The 26,849-nt window shown below is 43.0% G+C and overlaps 2 protein-coding genes across 2 annotated transcripts; both read left to right on the top strand.

Annotated features, from left to right (window-relative positions):
• Window positions 1-9,421: 9,421 nt before the first annotated feature.
• Window positions 9,422-23,869, top strand: cfap90 (cilia and flagella associated protein 90; the record flags this gene model as incomplete). Its single annotated transcript, XM_079522103.1, has 3 exons — window positions 9,422-9,541; window positions 10,348-10,464; window positions 23,651-23,869. The coding sequence occupies 3 exons, from the start codon at window positions 9,422-9,424 to the stop codon at window positions 23,828-23,830; spliced, it is 417 nt and encodes a 138-aa protein (XP_079378229.1). The 3' UTR covers window positions 23,831-23,869.
• LOC306937832 (zinc finger protein RFP-like) lies at window positions 17,013-19,466 on the top strand. Its single transcript, XM_079521820.1, has 2 exons — window positions 17,013-17,102; window positions 17,798-19,466. Exon 2 carries the CDS (start codon window positions 17,807-17,809, stop codon window positions 19,451-19,453), a length of 1,647 nt encoding a protein of 548 aa, XP_079377946.1. The 5' UTR covers window positions 17,013-17,102; window positions 17,798-17,806; the 3' UTR covers window positions 19,454-19,466.
• Window positions 23,870-26,849: the final 2,980 nt, after the last annotated feature.

Genomic DNA, 26,849 nt, shown 5'->3' with positions numbered 1-26,849 from the left:
ACTGTGTATTCTGTATACTCTTTAGTCCCAGGGAAAGTGCAATTTTAAACTGTATATTCTGTATACTCTTTAGTCCCAGGGAAAGTGCAATTTTAAACTGTATATATTTCTTTAGTCCCAGGGAAAGTGCAATTTTAAACTGTATATATTTATTTAGTCCCAGGGAAAGTGCAATTTTAAACTGTATATATTTCTTTAGTCCCAGACAAAGTGCAATTTTAAACTGTTTATTCTTATGCCACTCTTATTTGTCATGTATGCAAATTTCAAGTATGTGAAAATAAACAAACTAATCTAATTCTCATCTCATACTGCTTTACAGTACATTTAGCAATTAAACACTACAAGTAACTTCATGGAATAAATTATAGCCTACTTGGTTTTACTCACATACTTAGAATAGAATATTAAGTGTCCACTCAAGTCATTCTGTGCAGTTGACAGCTAACCAAGTGGGGGGAGTGGTTAGTGGGTGGGGGAGTGTTTATGCAAGCCATTAGGGGTGGAGAGTCAGACAAGTATCTATTGTCACACCCATTCCTGGGCTCAGAGGTGCTAAAATCTCTTAGCATCTTTGAAGGGGAAATGCTCTAGTTTGGAATTTCTGGTTCAACAAGTTTCAGATGGTCATATCTTCTTCATTCTTCATTCTTGATTCACCCAATTTCAATGAGCAATACATCATATGAAAGGTTACATTATGCAGTTTCATAATATGTAAAAAACTGAAAAATGACCATGGCCCCCTTGTATATCAAACTACTGTGAGGGGTCACATATAATAATACAGTTCCGTGTTACAACTCACTCAATCTGTGAAACCAAATAAAGGAGAAACAGTGCCCTCTTTTCAACAGTCTGTCTCAAGAGACTACAACTCATTACATACAACATCACAGCATGCAAACTGTGTAGATGCTCATCAGCATTCAATTCCAGAGCCAGAAACAGTCACTGAACATGAGTCACTGCCACAGTCACTGCGGTCTTGTGGTTTCCTGCCATTTGACTACAAATCATTGACTACAACATGACGAAAGTTACCATCCGCTCCCGACCGGATCATAAACCCGAAATGGAATGCGGCCCAGGCTAGTACAACAGCTTGCATCGCACACACAAGCAGCAAAGCAAAAAAGGAAAGTAACGCTCCTACCTTGAGCCATCTTCTAACTTGACTTAATTTCCATCTCTCTCTCTCTTCTGGTTCATCCCCTGGTGAGCCCTCCAGCCGCAGCGATGTCTCCAGTCATCAGAATCAGAGTCGTCTTTATTGTCACATCACAGGTTTACAGCTGTAAAACAGGGGCTGATATTTATTTGTGCTTAACTCCATCGTTTTTGATTGTTTCCAGGAGAGAAAGAAAAGAAAGAGGGGGGGGGTATAGAAATCAAAGAAAGACATATATTATATAGTTTACACACATCATACAGTAACATATCCATCCGAACCTTATGCAGGCTACTTAATCCAGTAATTCAAGTTAAAAAAGTCCTCTCAGGTTGGGAAAAATTGGATTATTTTGTTTCTCAGCTGAATCTACCTTAATCTGCTCACTGCTAATACCCTGAATTTGCCTTAATCCAATATGCCTCCATTGACAACCTATTATAAGGCAATATTTTCTAAATTTCATTATGCTTTAAATAGCATGTGACATGTCAATCTAGGGGGTTTTCATGATTCTGTATCCATTCCAAGCATTAGTTTTGCATGAAAAACACTACATTTGGCCATAGCCACCCAAATGTCCCCAAAATGTGCTGAACTCATCGCATTTGTGATGACGGCTATGGCCGTTTTTTGTGCAAAACTAACGCTTGGAATGGATTCAGAATCATGAAAACCCCCTAGTTTGACATGTCACATGCTACTTAAAGCATAAGGAAATTTAGAAAATATTGCCTTATAATAGGTTGTCCATGGTAGCATATTGGATTAAGGTAGATTTTTTTTATCCTGGCTAGTAGACCTAATATCCTGTCAGAATCAGGTGAGAAACTAAATAATCCAATTTTGTCCAACCTCTGCCATTTAATTATTGGACTATACTGTGCATAGCAGCTGGCAGTGTTGCATCTGGCTAGCTCACTGGTGCTTTCCTCCCCTCCTGTCTGGGAACTCCCGGTGTCAAGAGCACCTGGCAGCCCCCTGCGTGTTGGTAAACTGATGAAGGATATTTAGTATTGGCAGATTTGGCACATAGCATTCCAGTGTAGCACAATGGCCATGGCTTCAGCATTCACAGGATAAATGAAATGAAATGATTACTATATTTACCCAGGGTATCTGGGCTAAGCTCAAGAACTTGTTTCCAGCCAGGCCCTGCTCATAGAACACATTTCATCGTAGTGGTTCAATGCCTTGTTCAAGGGCACTTCAGCGGTGGTAATTTTTAACGTGTCGGACCGCTGATTCGAACTGGCGACCTTCCGGTATCAAGTCCGCTCCGCTATCTGTTCGGCCACCGCTGCCACAAAGAACTGGCAGTGTGTCAGGACTGAGAATATACGACTCATATGAGCTTCATATGGTGGTGTGGTGAGGTTGGGCGTCCACACTGGCCATGCCATTCAGAACCTACTATGCAAGCGAGAGTGTTTCCCATAAACATCCCTGGCAGGCAGTGTTGATTTCGTCGACTAAAACTAAGACGAAAAATGTTCGTCGATTAACTTTTTTTCACCGACGAAACCTAAATGGAAACTAAATGAAAACTAAAGCTATGGCGACTAAAAACTAAGACTAAATATACTGACAATTTCGTCAACAGATACAAACTAGACTAAAATGTTAGGAAGGGCCTAGTGGACAAGAGATCCACTATAAGTGATTTCACAATTGGTTGCATGCTGAAAATAGCCGATCTACAAGTTCACATGTGAGCTTGTAGATCGGCTATTTTCAGCATGCAACCAATTGTGAAAACAGTCATTGCGATGGCATCAACACCCACCAAAATACATTTTAGTCGACTAAATTAACTGTAGATTTAGTCGACTAAAATCTTATATTTAGTCGACTAAAACTAGACTAAACACTAAAACATTCCAGGTGACTAAAATGTGACTGAAACTAAATGAACTATTGAAGAGACTATGACTAAACAACACTGCTGGCATGAAACAAAGTCTTGACACAGACAAAGGATAACCCAAACTGTCCGTGGAGGTGCAATATTGGAGTTTAAAGTAGTTTAATAAAATCAGATAGGACTTTTCTGTTTCATGAATTGACTAGTCTGTCAGTGGAGGGTAGTGCAACTTTAGATGAAGATAGCTTTTATAGCATTCAAGTTGCTTGCGGATAGCTTTTTACAGCGCAGAAACATTGCCAATTCCATTAGTTTTGTCATAATTTGCAGACCTTGAGTCAAATTTCCATACTATCATTTCATCAAACAAATACATATTTGTCTCAATTCCCTACAAATAGCCTATTGATTTATTTTGTTCTCACTATCTGCCAGTATCTGGTTAAACTCAATACAACAATATATTCACTTCACAGCACACAACAGCGCTTTATCCCGATGTGTTGTTTTACCAGGAAATCTTAATGCTACGGGCAGCTAACTTTAGGTAGCTAAACTCACCTGGAGAATAATCTCAAGTTGGAAACAAAACTCCCAAGCCAGTTTGTCATGAAGATAATTAACTTTTATCTTTATAACTATCACACACGTTTTCTCTCCCTGACAACTACTTACATTAGCATTAGCCTACATACATTATATGTTGCAGCGGTGAGACTTGTGAGTGATTGGCGGGGGGGGGGGGTGCCGTCTCATTATCGCTTTTTTGCATAACGGATGATTTGGCCTATTATAATGGCTCTGAAGGGGTGATACCAGTCGAATGGGGTGCAGCGGGAGTGGGAACAGGTATTCATTCAAATGCTAATAAGGTGGCTTTTGTTCTGCTGCCAGGTAGAGAGTATAAATGTTGCATATATACAGTAGGCTTCATTCTCATTTGATTACTATGATGAAGACACCTCCAGCCAAGAAGAGATTCGTCCAGTCCACGCTACAATTCGGCGCCGCCGCCGAAAGGGCCCCGCTCCCAGTGCCCGCCACCGCGGCACCGATGCCCGCCGCCGCCGAAAGGGCCCCGCTCCCAGTGCCCACCACCGCGGCACCGATGCCCGCCGACAACATCACGATGCCCGCCGCCGACAACGTAGCTGCCGAGGCGGACAGCACTGTCAGCGCCAACACAACGGCTCTTTTAAGAGCTAATCATCATTCTTCAAGGTGTCGACAGCAGCAGCCCAGTGTGCCAGTCCGGGGGCGCAAATATAAACCCATCTGGAAAGCGACATTTACCTGGATCATGTACAACTCTACTAGAGACAGAGTGTTTTGTAGGGTTTGCTCTAGTGCTATGGAGCTGGGTGCTATACTACCATGGACACCATTTACACGCAGCGGGTTTTCTTCCTGGCAAAACGCCAAAAAGCGCTTCAAAAGGCACCAGAAATGTGACGTCCATCGCGCTGCTGCCCTAGCCATCAATAGCGTCAATGCATCTGGTGCATTGGACATCGGTGCTATAGCCAACGAGTTAATCAGCCGCACAGTTGTAAGGAGAAACACTTCCCTCGTGCGACGGCCAAAATTACGCTATTATCGCTGAAACAATTCTTTACTGTTTATCATTGATCATGCTGAAATGTTGAAACAAGATGCTGAAACAATTCAATGTGTTTGTTGTGAACTGAAAGCGCACTGTGTTCATTAGCAAACTGTAAATAAAGTACCAAACGAAAAAAACAAACAAACTCGTTTATCATTGATCATGCTGAAATGTTGGAACAAGATGCTGAAACACTTTAATGTGTTTGTTGTGAACTGAAAGCGCACTGTGTTCAATAGCAAACTGTACATTTATGTATTTAAATTCTGATACTATATATCTTCTTTCAGTATTTTCTTTTAACTGAAAACTTTACATTGTATGACTGTTATTTGCCAAGTCTCACGCAATACGCAATACGCACCCCGAGGGGGGCATAAAATGTGCCAAAAAAGCCAAGCCGGCTCGCATAATAACAATTTTCTCCGCGGCTCCGCCGCGTAATAACGCGCACCCATGTGTGCGTCCTCACAAACGGCAAAAATAGCCGATCTGCAGGAGATCATGCAGCGCTGTTATATGCAGTAGAAGGGTAACCAGGCAGTGGACCACCATTGATTGATTGATTGAAAATTTTATTAACAGTTTGCAGAATTACAGTACATTTCAAGCACAAACTCAATACAAAGGCTGTTAACTGTGAGTGGACGACCCAATTAAGCATTACACTTGTTTACAACAGGGTCCACCATGTTCAAATCATCAAAACATTTAGAGACGTACAAATAGACACTTCTATATAGACAAAGAACAGTACAGGAATTCATCATAATGGAGGTAAAAAGGGAAAAGAAACATATACAGTGAGGGAAAAAAGGGGGGGGCGGTGGGGGGGGATTCAGATTTTACGGGGGCCAGTTTCGAATTGCAGCCATCCGTAGGTGCCCTTTGAGAGCGGTTTTGAAGGAGTCAAGGGATTCTCATGTCTTAATGACTGTTGGTAGGGCGTTCCACATTTTGGTGGCATAGGAGCGAAAAGAATTTAGTCCCTTGTTTGTGCCGAATCTGGGTTGAACATGATTCGTTGCACTCCCTCTGGTGTTGTGGGTGTGGACTTCGTTAACATTAAGGAAGTATCTACACAGGTACATGGGTATCTTGGTGGAGTATCGAATCTTGTGGACCAGACCCATTGCAAGATGCTGTACTCTGTCGTCGACCCTAAGCCATGCCAGTCTGTCAAAGTGGGCAGGGGTGAGGTGGGTTCGGGGGGTGAGGCCAAGTAGGAGCCTGACCAGTTTGATCGTCAGCAGGGTCCCTGACTGTGACGCATGGAAATGAGCCATGCAGAGTTTCGAAATATTTTTCATGGAAGACAATATAGCCTCCACAAGTTACAACATTAAGTGAGTAAGTCACAAGTGACTATCTCTCTTCTATACTGGTGTGTGGCGTCTCTTGCGTGATATGAGGAACGGTGCCAGTAATCGAACCGGCAACCTTTCGGCAACAAGGGCGCTCCTCTAACCCTTAGGCCACCGCTGCCCCTCTGTCTCCTGTCAGCAGAATTATCTTCTCCCATCATAGTATTTGTCTAATTATTCACTTAATGCATGTTCTGCGGCTGCCTCCGGATTCTTCACAAAGAGCTGGCCTGAAATTCTCTCTCTCTCTCTCTCTCTCTCTCTCTCTCACGTGCACACACGCGCACGCACGCACACACACAGTCACACACACACACACACACACACACATCAAAAAAGAAAGACGCACTCTCACACACACACACACACACACACACACACACACACACACACACACACACACACACACACACACACACACACACACACACACACACACACACACACACACACACACACACACACGCACACATCTTGAGACGTTATTGCTTCCAATAAGTAAGTCTAAGCTTCCAAACAGCTAACATAAAGCCTTATTAAACATGTTTTTAGAATGGGGAATAACCTGAGGAGGTCTGTTGGCTTTTATGTTCCTTTGTTTCCATATAGACACAAGTTTGTCAAAACACGAAAACATTCCTGGCTGAAGTTTTGAGATTCAAAATTAAAATACCCCCACCATCCAAGGGAAGGAGGTAGATATGGTGGTGGTGGACACTGAACAGTGACACCTACAAGTTCTTAACAATAACAAGCTGTTTTATAGTCTGTTAATAATCTTGAGGAGTCATATAGGTCCTTGTGTGCAACATGCTGCAAATTTCAATTTACAATTCAAGTGTATAGCAGACACTCTTAAGAGTAATTTACAGTAAGCAAGCAAAACACAAGCTAATAAAATGCATAGAAATAGTAATCTAGATCAGTGGTTCCCAAACCTTTTCATGTCAAGGACCCCCAAATTGACACTAATTATCCCGTGGACCCCCACTTGGAAATATATGCCAGGGACCCCCTGGAACTCCCTCAAGGACCCCTGGGGGTCCCCGGACCCTACTTTGGGAACCACTGATCTCATAGGTGAACCAAGAACCTATCATTACCAGTCTAAACAGTATGGATATAAAAAAATAATCAATAATCTGTATCCCAAGGTCATCCCAAGGCCATCGGGGTTTCGGGTGTCGCAAACATCATACCCCTCACTCGGGTGAGCCAGCCGGCGTGATCAAGCCCCGACTTACGTCCCCAGTAGCTACCCTCGATCAGACCCGCTAGGGAAAGACCAGGGCCACACAATCCGCTGGGACCACTCCAGAAGTATACTCTGCCGGGACTGGGAGGCACAATTCTGGCAAGTGGAGGGACTAGGCTCTGTGGGTTGACTCCAGTCCGGGCCCCTCCTATGTCTCACCAGGTCTACTCCTGCTCTCACCAGGAGTACAGCCAGGACCTGTGCGTTGCACCAGACTCCCAGGCAGCACCAGACACTTCATTCAGGAGTGGTGGATTCTTGAGCCGCAATGGTTCTGCAGGCTCCACCTGGGCAACGGTGGTACTGCAGGCTCCGAATGGCCCTCCTAAAGGCCTCACCGAAGGTTTTTTGGGCTTCCTCCTCACAGAGGAATGGATGCAGGCTGGGACGCCAACCCATATACAGCTCCCGGGGTGCCGTCTACATTCCGGCTGTAACCCGTCTCTCTGGTGGTCAGTGGTCACCAGACTATACCTGGTTGTCACATAGTCTATTCCTATGAGTCACTATGAATAGAATACCTCAGAACGAAAATACATCGCATGGATGCACCTGGGACCTATCCTCAGACTTAGGCAGAAAGTATAATTTGAATTTGTTTGTCTTTCTTGAAAACCTTAAAAATATGATGTCGTAGGGTAAGTCTTAGGCAATTAAGCTATGAGGCTAACGCTTTTTATTCTATGTAATTGTTACAGAATTCCACTGCCAGTAATGCTGCTACAACTGCATTGTATGTGACAATAAACACAGAACCTAGGTGGACACACTTGTACAAGTATTACTAAAACCATCCAGCAGAGGGCACACTAATCCCAGTGAACAACCTACATTTCTAACCTAAACACATGTCGAAAGCAGGCTACCACCCGTGTGTGTGTGTGTGTGTGTGTGTGTGTGTGTGTGTGTGTGTGTGTGTGTGTGTGTGTGTGTGTGTGTGTGTGTGTGTGTGTGTGTGTGTGTGTGTGAGTGAGTGAGTGAGTGAGTGAGTGCGTGCGTGCGTGCGTGCGTGCGTGCGTGCGTGCGTGCGTGCGTGCGTGCGTGCGTGCGTGCGTGCGTGCGTGCATGCGTATCTATTTAGCTGTTTTGCCTCTTCAAAATAGCTTTTTCCCAGCCGAGGTTGAGTTAAGACGTTTCTCAACCCATGCTTTACTTTTAGCGATTATTGTAGGCCTACTTAACTTTTATTGTTTTTCCCAATTATTTGGGGGCCCAACTTAGCATCACATTCACGTCACAGCCATTGTCCTGTGCTGTGTGGGTGTAAAGACATTTGTGCACTTTCAAAGATAAAGTAAAGAATGGTGTCATTTACCGACCCAGGGACGGATTAACCCTGGGCCGATCATCTTCTGCATGCCAAACCCAGCCCCAGCCTAGAACTACAAGACCCAGGCTAGAACTACAGATAAAATGGAGGGGCCCACATATTAGATTAACCTACACATTTCATTTTAGAAAGTTTGTCGAAGGCCTCGGCCTTTTGATTGATTTATTGAAATATGTAATAACAGTTTGCAGAATTACAGTACATTTCCAGCACAACTCAATACAAAGACTGTTAACTGTGAGTGGACGACCCAATAAAGCATTACACTTGTTTACAAGAGGGTCCACCTTGTTCAATTCATCAAAAAATATCCTGCATGGCCCCGAACACACTGGGCAAAGGGCAAACGTACTGTAATATTTTGAAAAGAGAAAGTATTTCAGTATTTCAGAGAAAGTATTTGTTTCTCCTTGGAGAAAACACATCTCAAATCTACTTACAACTCCCCCCCTCCCCCCTCTAGATTGTGGTCTCCATGATATTCCATTCCATTCCATTTCCTTATTTCCAACAGGCTTGGATCATATACGACTTTTAAAGAAATAATTTGATCTTTATATTACTCTTTGATGACTCTTAATATGATGAGTGACAATTGTATTGAGCTGCAGTATGAACTTGGCCTATAGATCGTAGAGGTTATGAGATCTCTGTTAACAGAAAGAAGAGCAGATAGATAGATAGATAGACAGATAGAGTTACTGACTTACTAGCAGTGGGGGGTATCCTAGCAACCACAGACGCCTGAGTCTGTGGTTGCATTCCTTCTGTCAGTCCCTCGGCCAGCAGCAAAATATGTTGTGAGCATTTGTTGTTGAATCTAGCCTAGACACAATGGATATACTATCATTGGAATCCTATACAAAACCCATCTCTACCCTGTCTGTGTTCAGTCACATCCCACCACGACGAAAGGACAGCAAAGAGATGTCTTATTTTAGCAATGAATCCAAGGTATAACACAATGTTGCATGCATAGTAATATTAGTAAACTATTAGTGAAATATGCTATAGCTATTAAGCCAGGATGAATGTGTTAGTGAGCTTAATTTGACGATGGTCTAGTCCGTATAACGTGTCACCGCAGTTACCAAACGTTGAACATGATCTGTTGAAGATAGTATTTTCAAGTCAATTGTTGAACAAAGAAAAAACAAACCTGTTTTCAGCACCATGGACAGCGACGAGAGAACCCTAATTAGTTGGATTGAGTTCACCCGCGCTGCTGTTATGGGCCAGAGAAACTCGACACATTACAATTCCTTTCCCCCCTGAAATTCAGAAATGTGAAGACAGTTTTCGCAACACAACGCAGGCTCAAAATTGATAATGTTATTGTTGTTTTAAACCGATCGAGCTCTATAATCCAGTCAGTCACAAAATTATTCCATTGTCTTTTTACAATTTGTCCAAAATGTCAAGTAAAGCTGACAGGCAACAGTGCTGTATCATGTGTCCAACATGATCGCTGCTGGTCCAATTGTTTCTGGAATGGAGGTGAATACCATTTGACCAGCCTTAGCTGTACCATTATGTGTCATTATAATTAGTTGGTAAACACAAATTCAATCATAACATATATAGGTATTGCATATTGTAGTGGTTCTCAAAGTGAGGTATACAGGGGTCCTCTGGGTTACTTTGGGGCCTTTTTACATGTTATGGGTCCATTTGGTTCCATTCATACAATCTCAGAGCTAGTGGCCAAGTAGCCTATACCTGATTGTTGTTGTCTAACATGTGTCTGTTTGGACCTGTAGGCCCCTGAGGTCTTCACCTATGACCGATTGTTCCACCTGCCCGAGGGTTATGATAACAAACTGCACCGGGATGACAGAGAACACAGTAAAGGCAGAGGCCTAGACCTGTTCAAAGAGGTAATATAATAACCACAGCTCTTTCATTTGTATCAACTCGCCCAAAACATAGACTAAAACCCATTTTGACCTGAGATCAGATTCTAAAATGTCTTCTACATCCTGACAGTTTTCTGAAAAAGCTATGTTTCTATGTCAGTGGTTCTAAGATTTTTCAAAAATAGCAGACCTACAAGCTCGTACCGCGCCACTCGGTGGCGCGCTATGAGCTTGTAGATCTGCTATTTTTCAATAGCTAAAGCATAACATAATGCTAACACCAAAAGGGGTTCCCGCCCAAAATGGGTTAACAAATATTTTAAAGTGAGGTCAAGTCAATTAAGTCACCTATATTGATAAAACAACCGGAGCTGACCTCAAAGTGCATTCCAATCGAGGCAGATGAAACAAACAATAATTCATGATTCATAAAAGCAAGACTAAAGTGCAAAACACAAATCACAGTAAAGATTGCTGATCTACAGGCTCACAACGCGCTGTGAGCATTTATAGATCTGCCATTTGAGCAGAGCGGTTGCCTATTTGATGTGGCTATTATGATGTGGCCAGAAAAGGGACACTATACTGCAGGGTTCATGTGGTTAAGGCGACAGGGCGTGTTTGGGTTACTGAGAGGTTAACCCATTTAGACCTGAGGACGATTCTACAAATGTCTTCTAAATCCTGATAGTTTTCTGAAAAACCCATGTTTCTATGTCAGTCGTTCTCAAACATTTTCATGTCAAGGACCCCCAAAAATATATGTAATTTGCCGCCGACCCCCCATCTGAAAATATGTTGTCCCAGTCACCCCGCCCCCAGAAGCAAAGATATGAGTTAAAAACATTCGCTCTGAAAGAATATATATTCAAAGATTTGCACGACATTTTCACGATTTTTCAAAAATAGCAGATCTACAAGCTCATAGCGCGGCACCGAGTGCCGCGCTATGAGCTTGTAGATCTGCTATTTCTCAATAGCTAAAGTATAACATAATGCTTAAAACACCAAAAGGGGTTCCCGCCCAAAATGGGTTCAGCGCATAACATCCATACAAGCCATCCAAGTTATTAAAGCTGCTCAGTAAGGGTCCATTACTGAGCAGGACAGCAGAGCGAGAAACATCAGGTCACATCAATAAAATAAATTGTAGCCTAATCAATTACAATTCCCCAAGACACATCTGTCAAGGGAGAGCTCTGGCGAGGTCCAATTATGTTGTTGTTTGGTCATTTGCATTTAAATTGGCCCTGGTTACTGTAGCAGCAGGTGTGGTGGTGAGCGTGGGCCTTGTCCACTGCAGCCAAACCAGTGATACTGTAGCTGTAGCAGGTGTGGTGATGAGCGTGGGCCTTGTCCACTGCAGCCAGACCAGTGATAGTCGCCAACACTCATTTGGGCGTGCTGCATTTAGCCTGGCAGGCAACATACTGTAGCCTACTTGTGAAGGAAACTGTCTCAAAGTTATTTTCTAGGTTGCTGAAAGCACAGCACACACACGCACACACACACAGAGAGAGAGAGAGAGAGAGAGAGAGAGAGAGAGAGAGAGAGAGAGAGAGCGGGAGCGGGAGCGAGAGAGAGCGCAAGATGCATTCAAGTGTATACTGACGAAATCGATTGAGCAAAGGCAGCTTCTAAACTGCCCCCCCCCCCCCCCCACACACACACACACACACACACACACACACACACACACACACACACACACACACACACACACACAGTTCCCTCAGGTGAGCGATGGCTCATGGTGTGAATTTGAACATTTTAAATAAGAGACGAGATGAACCTTTATTGATCCTCGTGGGTAAATTCAGGTGTTAGCCCTGTGCCTGTGCAGACTCAGACGTTGGCACACGATTTGTAAAAAACTGGCGGACCCAAAAGCAGAACACAACAAAGCCAAAGTCCAAGTAAAGGGTGTTTATTGAAAAACAAAAGTCACGAGAAGCAAAAATCTAAGTTTCCAAAAAAACACTAATACTAAGGATTCACAAGGAAATACACAGTTGACTAGAAGCGTTACCACACACTGGGGTTGTGAAACCATCTGGCGTCGGTGCGGAGAGAACATTTATAGACTGGACTCTGGAGGATGGAACCAGCTGGAACCAGGTGTGCCAAGCTGGGAGCTGGGGCCAAGCCTATGCCCAAAACACACGTCCACTCACAAAGACACACACACACACACGCACACGCACACGCACGCACGCACACACACACACACACACACACACACACACACACACACACACACACACACACACACACACACACACACACACACACACACACACACACACACACACACACACTTGATCTGATTCCCTCTTACCTACATAGCATGTATGGGTATGTGACTCCATCACATACAATGGCCTTCAAGGCTTGAAACGCCGAGCTCATAGACATCTCCTGACCACCCCTCACACTTACTACTGAGAAGCAGTGAAACATAGATTTAGAAGGAGTTCCCTGTCCCCAGTTAACCCCTGGGGTCAATTATGATTGGCCAATGGATACATAATCTTACTTGGCTATTGTTCACAATTGCATCATATCTATATATATCACGAAAATATGTAAGTATTCCAAACAACACCCCCATACCTAAGGTTCGTGCTGAACTCAACAAACAAGCCTTTATGTTCCACGCCCCTGCAGCTTGGAACCACTTGCAGAAAGATCTGCAGCTAGAGGAGCTTATCTTGTTTGTCTTATGTCTAAAAATGTTGTGGAGGGTTTAGTAGCAGATTCTAATGGATATTGCAATTGCTTCCTAAACTAGCTTATTGTGACAGTCACAACTAGAAAAAGTGCCCTTCTGGGCACAGGTCTCCACCAGGGCAGGTCAGGTTGTGGCCTCCTGGTGGCGCTATAATAGGCCAATGTGAAAAGGGTGCCATTTCTTCATACGCCTTTGATGGCAATTGGATGATTTGAGGCATTTTGTTCCAAAAATGTGTTTTGCAAAAATCAACCTGTTGGTGGCGCTATAACAGGCCAATGTGAAAAGGGTGGGATATATTCCTCAGCCTAGTAAGAAAATGTGTGAAAGATTTCACGTAAATTGCATGCTGCGTTCATGATTTGAGGCTTTTGTTCAAAACGGGGCAATCTTGCAAACTGTGAAAGCCAATTATAGCAAATTAGGATGGAATATGAAATATCGGACAGATCCGACTTGAACACATGACCATAGAGATACTGTGTAACGATTTGTGAGATTTTTGGACAGAATCTGGAGGAGTAATATCAAAAAATGTGTTTTACAAAAGTGGGCCTCCTGGTGGCGCTATAAAAGGCAGATGCGGAAAATGCAGGTCAAAGGTTTGTCCTTAGCCTCTAGGGAGTGTGCATGCAACGTTTCACGCAGATCGGTGCAGTTTTAGGTAAAAAATGTGAAAAGCTGCCTCATGGTGGCGCTATAACAGGCTGTTCTGGAAAATGTGGGGCAGAGGTTCATCGTTGGCATCCAGGGAGTGTGTGTGCAAAGTTTGGCATCGACCGGGTTAACGGTGCCGGAGATTAGCTGTTCACAGACGGACGGAAGGACGGACACACACACACACGGACGGAGTGCAAAACATACTCTCTCCCCATGCCTTCGGCCTGGTGGAGACAATAATTTTAAGTAATCTTTCGGGGGTCCCTGGCATAATTTAGACTAGTCAGGAGGCCTTTCTCCTTCTCCTCCACTTCCTCCTGCTGTCTGGGGACGGCAATGGGGTGATAGATTCCTCTATCTCAATACGTAGTAGGATCTCCTCCTAATGAGTATAGCGATCTCTTCCTGCTCCTCCTATACCAGCTCAGTGGCCTTGTGGTTAGAGTGTCCACCCTGAGACTGGGAGGTCGGGGTTCGATCCCCGGCCGGGTCATACCAAAGACTGTAAAAATGGGACCTCCCTGCTTGACACTCAGCATCAAGGGTTGGATTGGGGGTAAGTCCCTGCGACATACTAGCGTCATGTCCAGGGGGTGTACTTGTACATCAAGCTGCCTCATGCTACAGAAACAGGAGATAGGCTCCTGCCTCATGGCTCGGCAAGGCTACTTACTACTTACTTGGGGCGGCGGTGGCTCAGGGGTAGAGTTTCCAGATGGTAACCGCAAGGTCGCCAGTTCGAACCCGGGCTCCCCCAGAGTTAGTGTCGAAGTGTCCTTGAGCAAGACACTGAACCCCTAATCCTGATGTGCTGGTTGGTGCCTGCATGGTTTCCGCCACCACCAGTGTATGAATGTGTGTGTGAATGGGTGAATGTAATGCGCCTTGGATAAAGGCGCTATAATAAATGCACCATTTACCATTTTACTCCTGCTCCTCCTGCTCCTACATCAGATCCATGATCTGATGTGCTAGATCCTACAGGTACGTCCTGTCCTGCACACAGAGACAATTCAAGGTTGAACTTTATTGCTACATGTTGTGTACAGGATCTTGTGTACAGGATGGATCTTGTGTACAGGATATTGTGTACAGGATCTTGTGTACAGGATCTTGTGTACAGGATGGATCTTGTGTACAGGATATTGTGTACAGGATATTGTGTACAGGATCTTGTGTACAGGATGGATCTTGTGTACAGGATCTTGTGTACAGGATCTTGTGTACATGATCTTGTGTACAGGATGGATCTTGTGTACAGGATGGATCTTGTGTACAGGATATTGTGTACAGGATCTTGTGTACAGGATGGATCTTGTGTACAGGATCTTGTGTACAGGTGCATACGAGTAAAACCAGGGACGTGCAGAGAGTGTTAGAGAGGCGGGGCCTGAAATCCCGTAAGGTCTAAATGGGTTAAAAACATCAAAAGTATCAGATCTACAAGCTCGAAACGCGCCGCTGTGGATCTGCCACTTTCGATGCTTTTGTGTGATCTGGTATAGGGCGATAATTTACCCCAAAGAAAACAAAAAAGACAATATGGACATGAACGGTTTCTGCCCGACAGCAATGATATATAGTACTGTATATACAAATACACATTGTTTAATACATATCATTACTAAATTCACCGATCGCTGTCTGTCGGTGTGTCTGTCCTATTCTGGGTCACCAGTGAAATGCATGTTGGGACGGACACAGATTAATACTGGGACACACTTTTCCGCATAACAGACCCACACGGGGAAATTCCGCGTAACAGACTCGGACGGGGAAAACAACTCGGACGGGGCATGTTAACGTGAACACACGCGCTGGGCACCACACTGAACATCATTTGCTGTTCATATATTCAGAACGGGTAAGGACTAGTAGTATATATTATATACGTATTATACAGTTTGTATTGTTTTATCAGAAGCATAATGCTGTATATATGAATGAACCATATCTCTGCTGTCGGGAAGAAACCACCTAACTCCAAAAATGTTCATTTTTCAGGAAATGAAAAATATAACATTTTCAGGAAATGAAGAAAACCTTATATTCTAAAAACAAAGCAATGTAAGAGAGAAGCTCCAGAAAGTGGGAGTGTTTGTGGATTATGAGGGTCTGGTCTCCTTTTATGATGTGGAGGCCTGAGTTTATCTCTACTCTTTCACTGGCTGCTCTTTCACTGAGAGAGTAGAGACTATATCTATACTTCAGTCCTGGACTAACTGATGGTGGTAAAAACTCTGCTCCTCTGATCATCTCTCCTGTCAGTCACACTGATTAAAAATCTCAGCTTAAAATAAAAAGGTTAGTGTCAAATCAAGCCATTTAACAGTTCATATTCTACTGTATAAACAGCTTGATTTTACATGATTGTCTGAAGTACAGCCAAAGTACTAAATAAATTGAGTACTTGCGTATCAAAGTATATTTAATTTGTGAGACGTTGAAATCTTATCTATATTCCTTTCTTCGTACAAGGACTTGGTTCATGTTTTATATAATGGGTGGGGGGGGGGTCATATTCATATAAAGGAAATGTTGCATACATTTAAAACACGTTTTAAAAGTAGTGAAAATAGCCGATCTACAAGCTTACAACAAGTTGCATAGCGACCCGTTGTAAGCTTATAGATTGGCTATTTATTTTCTTGCATTATTTTACTACTATGTTTGTTTTAACCTGATTGTATTATATTGTGTCACTGTTCAGCACTTTGTAACTTTGTTTCGAAAGGTGCGTTATAAATAAAATGTACTTACTTACTTACTATTTTGACTATTTCTGAAATAAGGCTAAAGTGATTAATACTTATTTCTGTACCGGGGGTCACCACATTGCTGTGTTGGGTTTCAAGATGAAACAGTTTGGGGAAACCCTGGTCTATAGGCAGCTGTGATTGACACCAAACTATTGGTAGAAAATAATTGTGTTAAGTGTTGTTGCTGTTGTTGTAACTGTTTGTTTTTTACTGTTGAGACCGAAGACAAACTTCCACACGTGGACAAATAAATGAAACTAACTAACTAACTAACTAACTAACTAGACAAGAGAGAACAAGAGGATGAGAGGAGGAAAGGAAAGGGATGAGGGAGAGAGGAGTGGAGAGCAGAGCAGAGTGGATGTGAAGGGTTAACTGCAACAAGGACGTTTCTCAGTAAATCTAAACCGAAAGTAGAACGCTGACAGAGAAGGGTTCCAGACAGCTCACTGCACTCTCTCTACAAAACCTCCGTTCGACAGAACTTTTACAGGAATACTTAAAGACACGTGAGTACAACAAATAATATATTAGATAATACAAGATATATCATTCATTGACAGAGAATGTATCCAGACACGATCTTATTGTTGTTCTTTGATATCTTCAGTAAAACAACAACAACACAGGTTTCAATAATGTAGCTGTCAACAGGGCCGTGTTAAAGTCATGATGGGCCGTAACCCCCCCCCCCCCCCCCCCTCGTAACCCCCCATGTTTCATAAAATGAAAGATTGAATTCCCAGTAGGCTTGTATTGTCTTTACACAAACAAACAGTTTTGCACCCCCCCCCCCCCTGCCAGTTTTGGAAAAAGTACCCACATGTTTTACTTAAGTAAAAGTATCAATCAATACTGCCATGCAGAAATACTCTAAATGTCCCATTTAAAGTATTCAAATGTATACAAATCTTTTGGAAAATAGCAGCTGGTAGATCCGCTATTTTCAAATGGCCAAAATTTATATAGTATATATAGAACAGAACTGAAGTGCTGAATGTGTGTTTCGTAATAATACATCTGCAAAGTAACTAACGTTTTCAAATAACTTTAGTGGAGTAAGAGTATAATATCATAGGCACATACCTATGATAGCACATCTTGCCTATGCATGAACTAAATACGTCCCTGACCGTCAACATTGCTCTGTTCCAAAACAATAATATAATTGAAGAACTACATTTCTTTCACTTTGTATTTCCAGCGTGTATAAATGGCGTGTGCCGACAGCAGCCTCCTGTCTGAAGAGCAGTTCCTGTGTTCTATCTGTCTGGAAGTGTTCACTGATCCAATCACCACTCCATGTGGACACAACTACTGCAACGCCTGCATCACACGTTACTGGGACACTAAGGATGTGTGTCAGTGTCCGCTATGCAAAGAAACCTTCTACAAGAGACCAGCGTTCTCTGTTAATAAAGTCCTCTCCGAGATGGCTGATCAGTTCAGGAAGTCAAAGCAGCTGAAGAAAACTTTGGCCACAAACCCAGAACCTGCTGAACCAGATGACGTCTCCTGTGACGTCTGTACTGAGAACAAGCTCAAGGCCGTGAAGTCCTGCCTGATGTGTCTGACCTCCTACTGTGAGACTCACCTGGAGCCTCATCACAGAGTCTTAGGTTTAAAACGACACACACTAATCGACCCTGTGAAGAACCTGGAAGACTATATGTGTAAGAAACATGACAGACCTTTGGAGATGTTTTGTAAGACTGACCACACGTGTGTCTGTCAGTTCTGCACTCAGTTAGAGCACAAGTCACATCAGATTGTATCTCTGAAAGAGGCATATGAAGGAAAGAAGGCTGAGCTGGGAGAGGCAGAGTCTGAGGTTCAGCAGATGATCCAGGAGAGACAAGTGAAGATCCAGGAAGTCCAATACTCAGTAGATCTCAGTAAGAAAGATGCAGACAGAGAGATAGCAGACAGTGTGCAGGTCTTCACTGCTTTGATCAGCTGTATTGAGAGAAGCCAGGATGAGCTCATTGGTGGGATTGAAAAGAAGCAGAAAACAACAGAGAAACAGGCTGAAGGCTTCATCAAAGATCTGCAACAGGAAATCACTGAGTTAAAGAAGGGAAGCTCTGAGCTGAAGCAACTCTCACACACTAAAGACCACGTCCACCTCCTCCAGAACTTCACATCCATCAACACTGGATGGAAACCCACCAAGGACTGGACGAAGGTCAATGTCCATCAGTCTCCACACCTGGGGACTGTGAAGACAGCTTTGGCTCAGCTGGAGAAGACACTCAGTGAAGAGATTGAGAAGGAGCTGCATGATGCTGAGCTGAGGAGGGTCCAGCAATATGCTGTGGATGTAACTCTGGACCCTGATACAGCACACTGCGAACTCATCATGTCTGAGGATGGAAAACAAGTGAGTCTTGGAGATGTGGCGAAGAATCTCCCAGACACCAAAGAGAGATTCTCTGTTTGTGTCTCTGTCTTAGGAAAACAAAGATACTCCTCAGGAAGGTTTTACTATGAGGTTCAGGTTAAAGGGAAGACTACATGGTCTTTAGGATTGGCCAGAGAGTCCATCAACAGGAAGGGACAAATAACACTGGAACCCAACAATTACTGGACTATAATGTTGAGGAATGGAAATGAGTACCGGGCTGCTGCTAGCCCTGCTGTCCTCCTCCCTGTAAGAGAGGAGCTCCAGAAAGTGGGAGTGTTTGTGGATTATGAGGAGGGTGTGGTCTCCTTTTATGATGTGGAGTCCAGAGTTCATCTCTACTCTTACACTGGCTGCACCTTCACTGAGAGACTCTATCCATACTTTTGTCCTGGACTAAATGATGATGGTAAAAACACTGCTCCTCTGATCATCTCTCCTGTCAGTCACACTGATTAAAAGTCAGCGGAACATGAACAGGTTAGTTTTCATTTATAAAATAGGCTAGATGATGGACAGTTGATTTACAGTTTTATTTCCAGTCAACTGTCTGCTCAAATCATGCCATTTAACAGTTCATATTCTACTGCATATACAGACACGATTTTACATGATTGTCTGAAGTACAGACAGAGATTAATATGATAAATTGAGTATTTGAGTATCATAAAGTATTTCATTTAAAATGTATTGCCTGTGAGTCGTTGAAATCGTATCTATATTCCTTTCTTTTTTTTAATAATTTGTATCCCATGATTTTGTAACCCATTTTTCACCCCTGTGTCAATTATCTAATGTGATCCTGGGCTCTACACACCCTCTGCCAACCTGGGGAGAGCAACGGACTTGAACTCATGCTTCCTTCATGCCTGAGTGTCCAAGTTGCTCCTTTACACCTGACAGGGGGGAGTTTCCCTGGTTGGACGTAGCGCGTGGAAGGAACACATTCCAACCAGTTCCTTTCCCCTCCATCAGGCGCCCCGGCTGGCCAAGGGGAGGCAGTTTAGAGACCAGGATTACTGAATGTTAAACCCAATATTTTCATTAATGTGAATGAATTCTGAATCAGAATCAGGAATTCCAATGTTTCATTGTCAGAGTCTTGTTCATTACAATTACTATAGAATTGCTAATTAAAATATATAACGATTCTGATGTTACATGTGGATGCGTGTTATCAATTAGAGATAGCATATGCGATTCTTAAAAATAAATCAGCCATTGTAATTATGTACAAATATCTGTGTGTGCACCAATTGAAATTTACTCATATTATAGTAAAAAAAAAAAGAATGACTCATGGTTTATTTTTTTCATAGAATGCACAGTAAAATGTTCAGTGTGAACTTATGCATTTAAAACACTGAGAATGTACAAAATAGTTATTGAACAAAGTATGATAACGATAACTATAACCATACATGACTACATCCAACATGAATGAGGAGTTATTTTTAAATTAACTAAAATGTCCGCACGCACGCACGCACGCACGCGCACACACAAAGCCTAGTGGGAATATGCATGCACAGTTTCACCACAATTGGACGCTGCGTTGAGTAGTTGTGGCGATTTGTACAAAACGGGTACAAAGCGGGCTACTCCTGAAAAGTTTAGAAGCCAATCGTAGCCAATCAGGCTACTCCTGAAAAGTTTAGAAGCCAATCGTAGCCAATGAGGGTGGATTATGAGAAATCAAACAAACCCGTCTTGATCACATGACTATGGAGAGAATGTGTACCGATTTGCATGAAATTTGGATAAAATCTGAAGGAGTAATATTAGAAAATGTGTTTTACATATGTCGGCCTCCTGGTGGCGCTATAAAGAGCAGATGTGAAAAATTCCAGGCAAAGGTTTTTCCTTGGCCTCTAGGGAGTTGGCATACAAAGTTATCCACAGATCCGTGCAGTTAGAGGTAAAAAGGCTGAGTTGAAAATGTTCTTCATCGGCCTAGTGGGAATGTGCGTGCAGCCGTGCACAATTTTCACGGAAATCACACGATGTGTTCATGATTTGCAGCATTTTGTTTGAAACTGAGCACTCCTGCTTGCTTTGGAAGCCAATCTTAGCCAATCAGGATGGAGTCTGAGAAGTCTGAAAGACCCGTTTCGTTGAATGGCTCTAGAGAGACTGTGTACCAATTTGCGTGATGTTTGGACAAAATCTGTAGGTGTACTGTCCAAAAACTTGTTTTGCACAAAGCGACCTCCTGGTGGCGCTATAATAGGCCGTTCTGGAAATGTTGGGGCAGAGGTTCATCGTTGGCATCCAGGGAGTGTGTGTGCAAAATTTGGCATCGACCGAGTTAACGGTGCCGGAGATTAGCTGTTCACAGACGGACACACGGACGGACGGAGTGGAAAACATACTCTCTCCCCATGCCTTCGGCCTGGTGGAGACAATAAACCGTTTTCCAGTATCAGGTGCTTTTAAATTATTTTTCAAAAATAGCAGACCTACAAGCTCATAGCGCGGCACAGAGTGCCACGCTATGAGCTTGTAGATATGCAATTTTTCAATAGCTAAACTAAAGTATAACATAATGCTTAAAACACCAAAAGGGGTTCCTGCCCAGAATGGGTCACAAGTGGCTTTGTGGTGTGTCAGGTGACTGAGGTGAGTGTGTCAGAGAGTAGATAGGAGGGATTCACCTGGATAGCGTCCAGCTTTGTCCCCATCCTCCCCTCCACATCCACAGTGTGTTCAGTTTAACTCCAACTAGAACTAGCGCTCCTCAACAGCTTGATTAGTTTGTTGGCACCGCGTGTGTTGATGTCACTCCCCCCCAACAGACCACAACAAAGAAGAGGACACTGGCTGTTACAGACTGGAACAGCTGCAGCAGCAGCCTGGTGCTGCAGGTGCTGCATGCAGGAGCACTCTCTCAACATCATTTGGCCCGCATTAGTCATTGAGAGAGCTGCTGGGGCCAGGACGATACAGGAGGCTTTTCAGAGTTGGAGCACCTTCTTCAGCCTAAAGGAGAGGCTGAAGAGCTGGTGCTGCACCACAGTTTAAGCTTAAGGACCTCCCATCCTCCTGAGACTGATGAAAGGAGGAGAATGAAAATTAGAGAGAGAGAGAGAGAGAGAGAGAGAGAGAGAGAGAGAGATTGTGTGTGGCAGTCAGGCTGGAAAGCAGAGTATGACGTTATTGCTGTGGGAGCAGCAGTATACTGTGTGTACAGTTTAGTTTTGTCAGTGAAGAAATGCTCCTACTGTGTATACATGTATGTTTTTGGGTGGAACGGCATGTCCTCCCACAGAGCCCCATTAATCAGAGTGAATTAAAAATAATAATTACAAACCAGTTTGCTCTTTGTTTTCCAAGGGTCAGACACCCCAGATCTCCATTCTCCATATGTGTCTGCTCTCCAAACGTTGCTCTGAACTCCATACGAGGCGCATGGTTAATGTTATGGATATGGATTGTGATATTAAACACGTTAAGTTAAAAACAATATATATATATTATTCTTTTTCTTTTAAGTCCCATTCCCACTGAGCTATATCGTTCACCATTGTAGCCTATTTTCATAGTTGGTGTAGATTCGGTCATCCACTAATTTTAAAACTATATTTTTTAAGATTTGTTTTTTGCCTTTATTGATAGTTATTAGTGAAGACAGACAGGAAAGTGGGACGGAGAGACATGCAGCAAAGGTCGTCATGAACGGGACTCGAACACGCGGCGCGCTGTCAGGCCAGAGCCTATAGACGAATTCAGAAACGGGTCTCATAGTCGCAGCTTACGTATTTCCTGTAGGCGGAGCCGACATAGCTGCGGGGTAAAACCCGCACCTCTTCTACTACAGTGAACTGTAGAGTGACTGATGTTAGTCTGCCTCAAACGTTACTCTTTTACCTGCTTTTTACTAACACTAACATTACAAAGATGCCCAGAACATTGAGATGAACCTGTGTAGTTTATGGCTGCTCCAACAGTAGTGGCAACATAAAAAAAAAGGAATGTCAAAATATCCACCGCGGTGGCTGAGACCAGAGCCATAGAGTAATGGTTGAGACGAAGCAGTGAAAGGTCCTGAAAGATACATAACGTCAGTCTTACCCAATACCCAATCTTTCTGTTTTATGAATACAAGGCTGCTGTACTTTATACCTCATACTAAGCATTTAAAGTATGAGGTATAAAGTACAGCAGCCTTGTGTTCATAAAACACAAGGCATGTGCCTGGACCACTTGGCCAGAGGACGCCCTAAAACTACATTTTTGTTACGCCTATAGTTATAGTGTACAGTGTGAACGGTCCTTTAGCCATAGGGAACTGTGGCTCAAGAGGTAGAGCAGGTCGTCCAATGATCCATGGGTCGGCGGTTCGAACCCCGGCTCCTCCTGTCTACATGTCGAAGTGTCCTTGGGCAAGACACTGAACCCCAAATTGCTCCCGATGTGCTGGTTGGTACCTTGCATGGCTTCCGCCGCAATCGGTGTATGAATGGGTGAATGTAATGCACAATCTATGTAAAGCGCCTTGGATAAAGGCGCTATATAAATGCACCATTTATTTTTATTTTATTTACAAAGGCACAGCCATTGTATTATGTATACGGTTATTATTATACCACTAATAAACTACTGACCAGTCAGATTGACCTCTCTCTCTCTCTCTCTCTCTCCTCGTCTCTCTCACAGGAGATGTCCAGAGCTATGCCAGTTCGATCCTCGTCAGAGTACGGCAGACGGACACCTCCCGTTCTTTACCAACCAGGGCGGCAGTATGACCGCGTCGCGCTCATACAAGCGGAATTCTGTCGGAAAAACGGCATTTCACGAAACGTGGCAGAGGGATACGGATCAGTCGTTCCAGCTTGAACGCGCCACGCGTGTCTGTGGTCGTCACGAGGACACGCCATTTGTTGTCACTGTGGATATGTAGGCCTGTGTGCTAGTGTGTGTAGTAATAAAATATATTGTTGCTGTCGTGCAGAAATCTCCTATCTCCATATTTGAACTCTTAGTGGTTTTTCTTTTCGTAAATTAACCCATTTTGACCTGAGATCAGATTCTAAAAATGTCTTCTACATCCTGACAGAAAAAGCTATGTTTCTATGTCAGTCGTTCTTCGATTTTTCAAAAATAGCAGATCTACAAGCTCATAGCGCGCCACCGAGTGGCGCGCTATGAGCTTGTAGATCTGCTATTTTTCAATAGCTAAAGCATAACATAATGCTAACACCAAAATGGGTTAACTCTTTTAACTCTTTTCGTAAATGAACGCCCTACTTTTGATCATACTTCAGCGTCACACAATCGTATCAAAAGTAGCAGATCCACAAGCTCAAAACGCAGCGCCAAGCGGCACGTTTTCAGCTTGCAGATCTGCTACTTTTGCTATTTTTGAATTTGAATCCTGAAAAGGTTCGGATATACCATGTATGAGGTTTCCACCCACCTGAGAGATATACCATGTATGAGGTTTCCACCCACCAGAGAGATATAGAGCGTCGCAGTCCCGCCTCCTACCCTGGCCCAGGAAATGAAACCCAATGCATTTTCCTCATAGACATTTTTTAAAGTATTTATTTAAAGACGGTTACGCCGCGGACAAAGCCAACTCGAGTCGTGACAACTCATGACAACACAAACAATATTTTGGACCAAACAAATAATTAGAAAGAAGAAAAAAACGGCAGGTTACAACACTTTTTTTGTTGTTTTTCTTCTTTGTAATTATTTGTTTGGTCCAAAATATTGTTTGTGTTGTCATGAGTTGTCACGACTCGAGTTGGCTTTGTCCGCGGCGTAACCGTCTTTAAATAAATACTTTAAAAAATGTCTATGAGGGAAATGCATTGGGTTTCATTTCCTGGGCCAGGGTAGGAGGCGGGACTGCGACACTCTATACCATGTATGAGGTTTCCACCCACCAGAGAGATATACCATGTATGAGGTTTCCACCCACCAGAGAGATATACCATGTATGAGGTTTCCACCCACCAGAGAGATATACCATGTATGAGGTTTCCACCCACCAGAGAGATATACCATGTATGAGGTTTCCACCCACCAGAGAGATATACCATGTATGAGGTTTCCACCCACCAGAGAGATATACCATGTATGAGGTTTCCACCCACCAGAGAGATATACCATGTATGAGGTTTCCACCCACCAGAGAGATATACCATGTATGAGGTTTCCACCCACCAGAGAGATATACCATGTATGAGGTTTCCACCCACCAGAGAGGATTGTGTATCTTTTCAGATGAAACTACATTTTGCTTATGTGAAAAGTTTGCAACTTGAAGGAAGACTCAAAACAGCTGCAATTTCCAGAAAGCCTCAAAAGAAGGACATGGAAAAGTAATCATTAAAGACATCATGCAGGAAGGTTTTCTTGGTTTCTGAATATCTGAAAGACATACAGTAGGAGTTCTCCACTAATTGCCTCCTCTGAATTCACGATAATGGTATTGGCAAGTGGTTTTGGCAAGTGCAGCTGCTGAAAATGAGGCGATGGGATCTCACAGAAAGTAGAGACGTAGATGTTAACAGTTATTATACTATAGATGCGTGAGACTATATGTTAAAATACAGTAGCCAATATACTGAAATGTAAGGCTATATAGAATTGCACATGATGCAGACCACATTTTTAGAAACCCATTGTAGAGGGTTTGTTCAGACATCACACATCAGAACTGTCTGATACAAACCTGTATTGTTTGGGAATTTATCATCCTAAGCTTTAGGATTACGTTAGGACCTATGAAGTAATCTCCTTAGAATAGATATTTGTTTTCACTGTCAGCACATTCAATTTAGTCTACATTTTTCAAGGACAACGTTCATGTACAACATCAAAGCAAACAACAGACAGTCAAGGTAGGGATCATCAGCTTATATACAAACATTTAATGAATAACAAAATGATGGCAGTTTAAATCTACGTGTTTCGGATGAATAAAAACAAAATCAAAACAAAACAAAACACCCGTTTGCTGTTGAATCTTCTGCCCGAGTCCGCCTACACATTTGTGGACAGTAACAGAGCTTACAAAGCTATATTTACATTTCACAGATTCTTTGCAAACTAGCCACAAAACCGGCAGTTTGTTGGCATCAGATGCTCTACATGGCAATAAACACGAGTATTTGAACTAAAAATGCAACACTGTTGTTCTCAAATTGGGCACCAAAATAAAAAAACAACATGAGGCCAAGCTTCACACGCAGCTCTGCTTGTCTTGGATCTAAGGCTCTGAGGCACAGCACCGCAGTCAGGGTTGAAGCTGCAATCCGGAACTTACGTATGTTCATGAATGAACACATTATTTTATTTTATTTTAAAGGTAGGTTAAGTGATTTTGGCATTAATTGACCCATTAAGACCCGATGCCGCGGATTCTGCAAATGCCTTCTAAATCAGTAGTTCTCACACTTTGAAGATTTGTCAATTAAAAAATAATAATACTAATTAAAAACAAATAGCAGATGTACAAGCTTGTATATCTGCTATTTTTGAATAGTCAACGCTAAAATCTAAAATGGGTTAAAACCTTTTTTTTTCTGTGATTGTAATCATGGTTGTAATCATTGCTATAGAGTAGAGCAGGGGTGGGCAACTTTGACGATGGAGAGGGCCACTATATTTCCACACTCACTCCAGAGGGCCACATCGCATATTACTGTTTTTTGGCGGGGATTGTGTTAATACTACTCATTAAGCTACTAATTTAGTAATTAAAGCGGGTCATGTTTGCATGTTTGGAATCGTAACAGCTGAAATCAATAATATATCAGTATTCTGATATTAACCTGCGGGCCACATTAAGTGAAGGTGAGGACCGCATGTGGCCCCCGGGCCGCCAGATGCCCATGTATGGAGT

This window comes from Electrona antarctica (assembly GCF_951216825.1).
Source record: "Electrona antarctica genome assembly, chromosome: 15".
NCBI classification, from domain to species: Eukaryota; Metazoa; Chordata; class Actinopteri; order Myctophiformes; family Myctophidae; genus Electrona; species Electrona antarctica.
The sequence above is the reverse complement of the archived record's forward strand: the minus strand, read 5'-3'. Positions and strand labels throughout refer to the sequence as shown.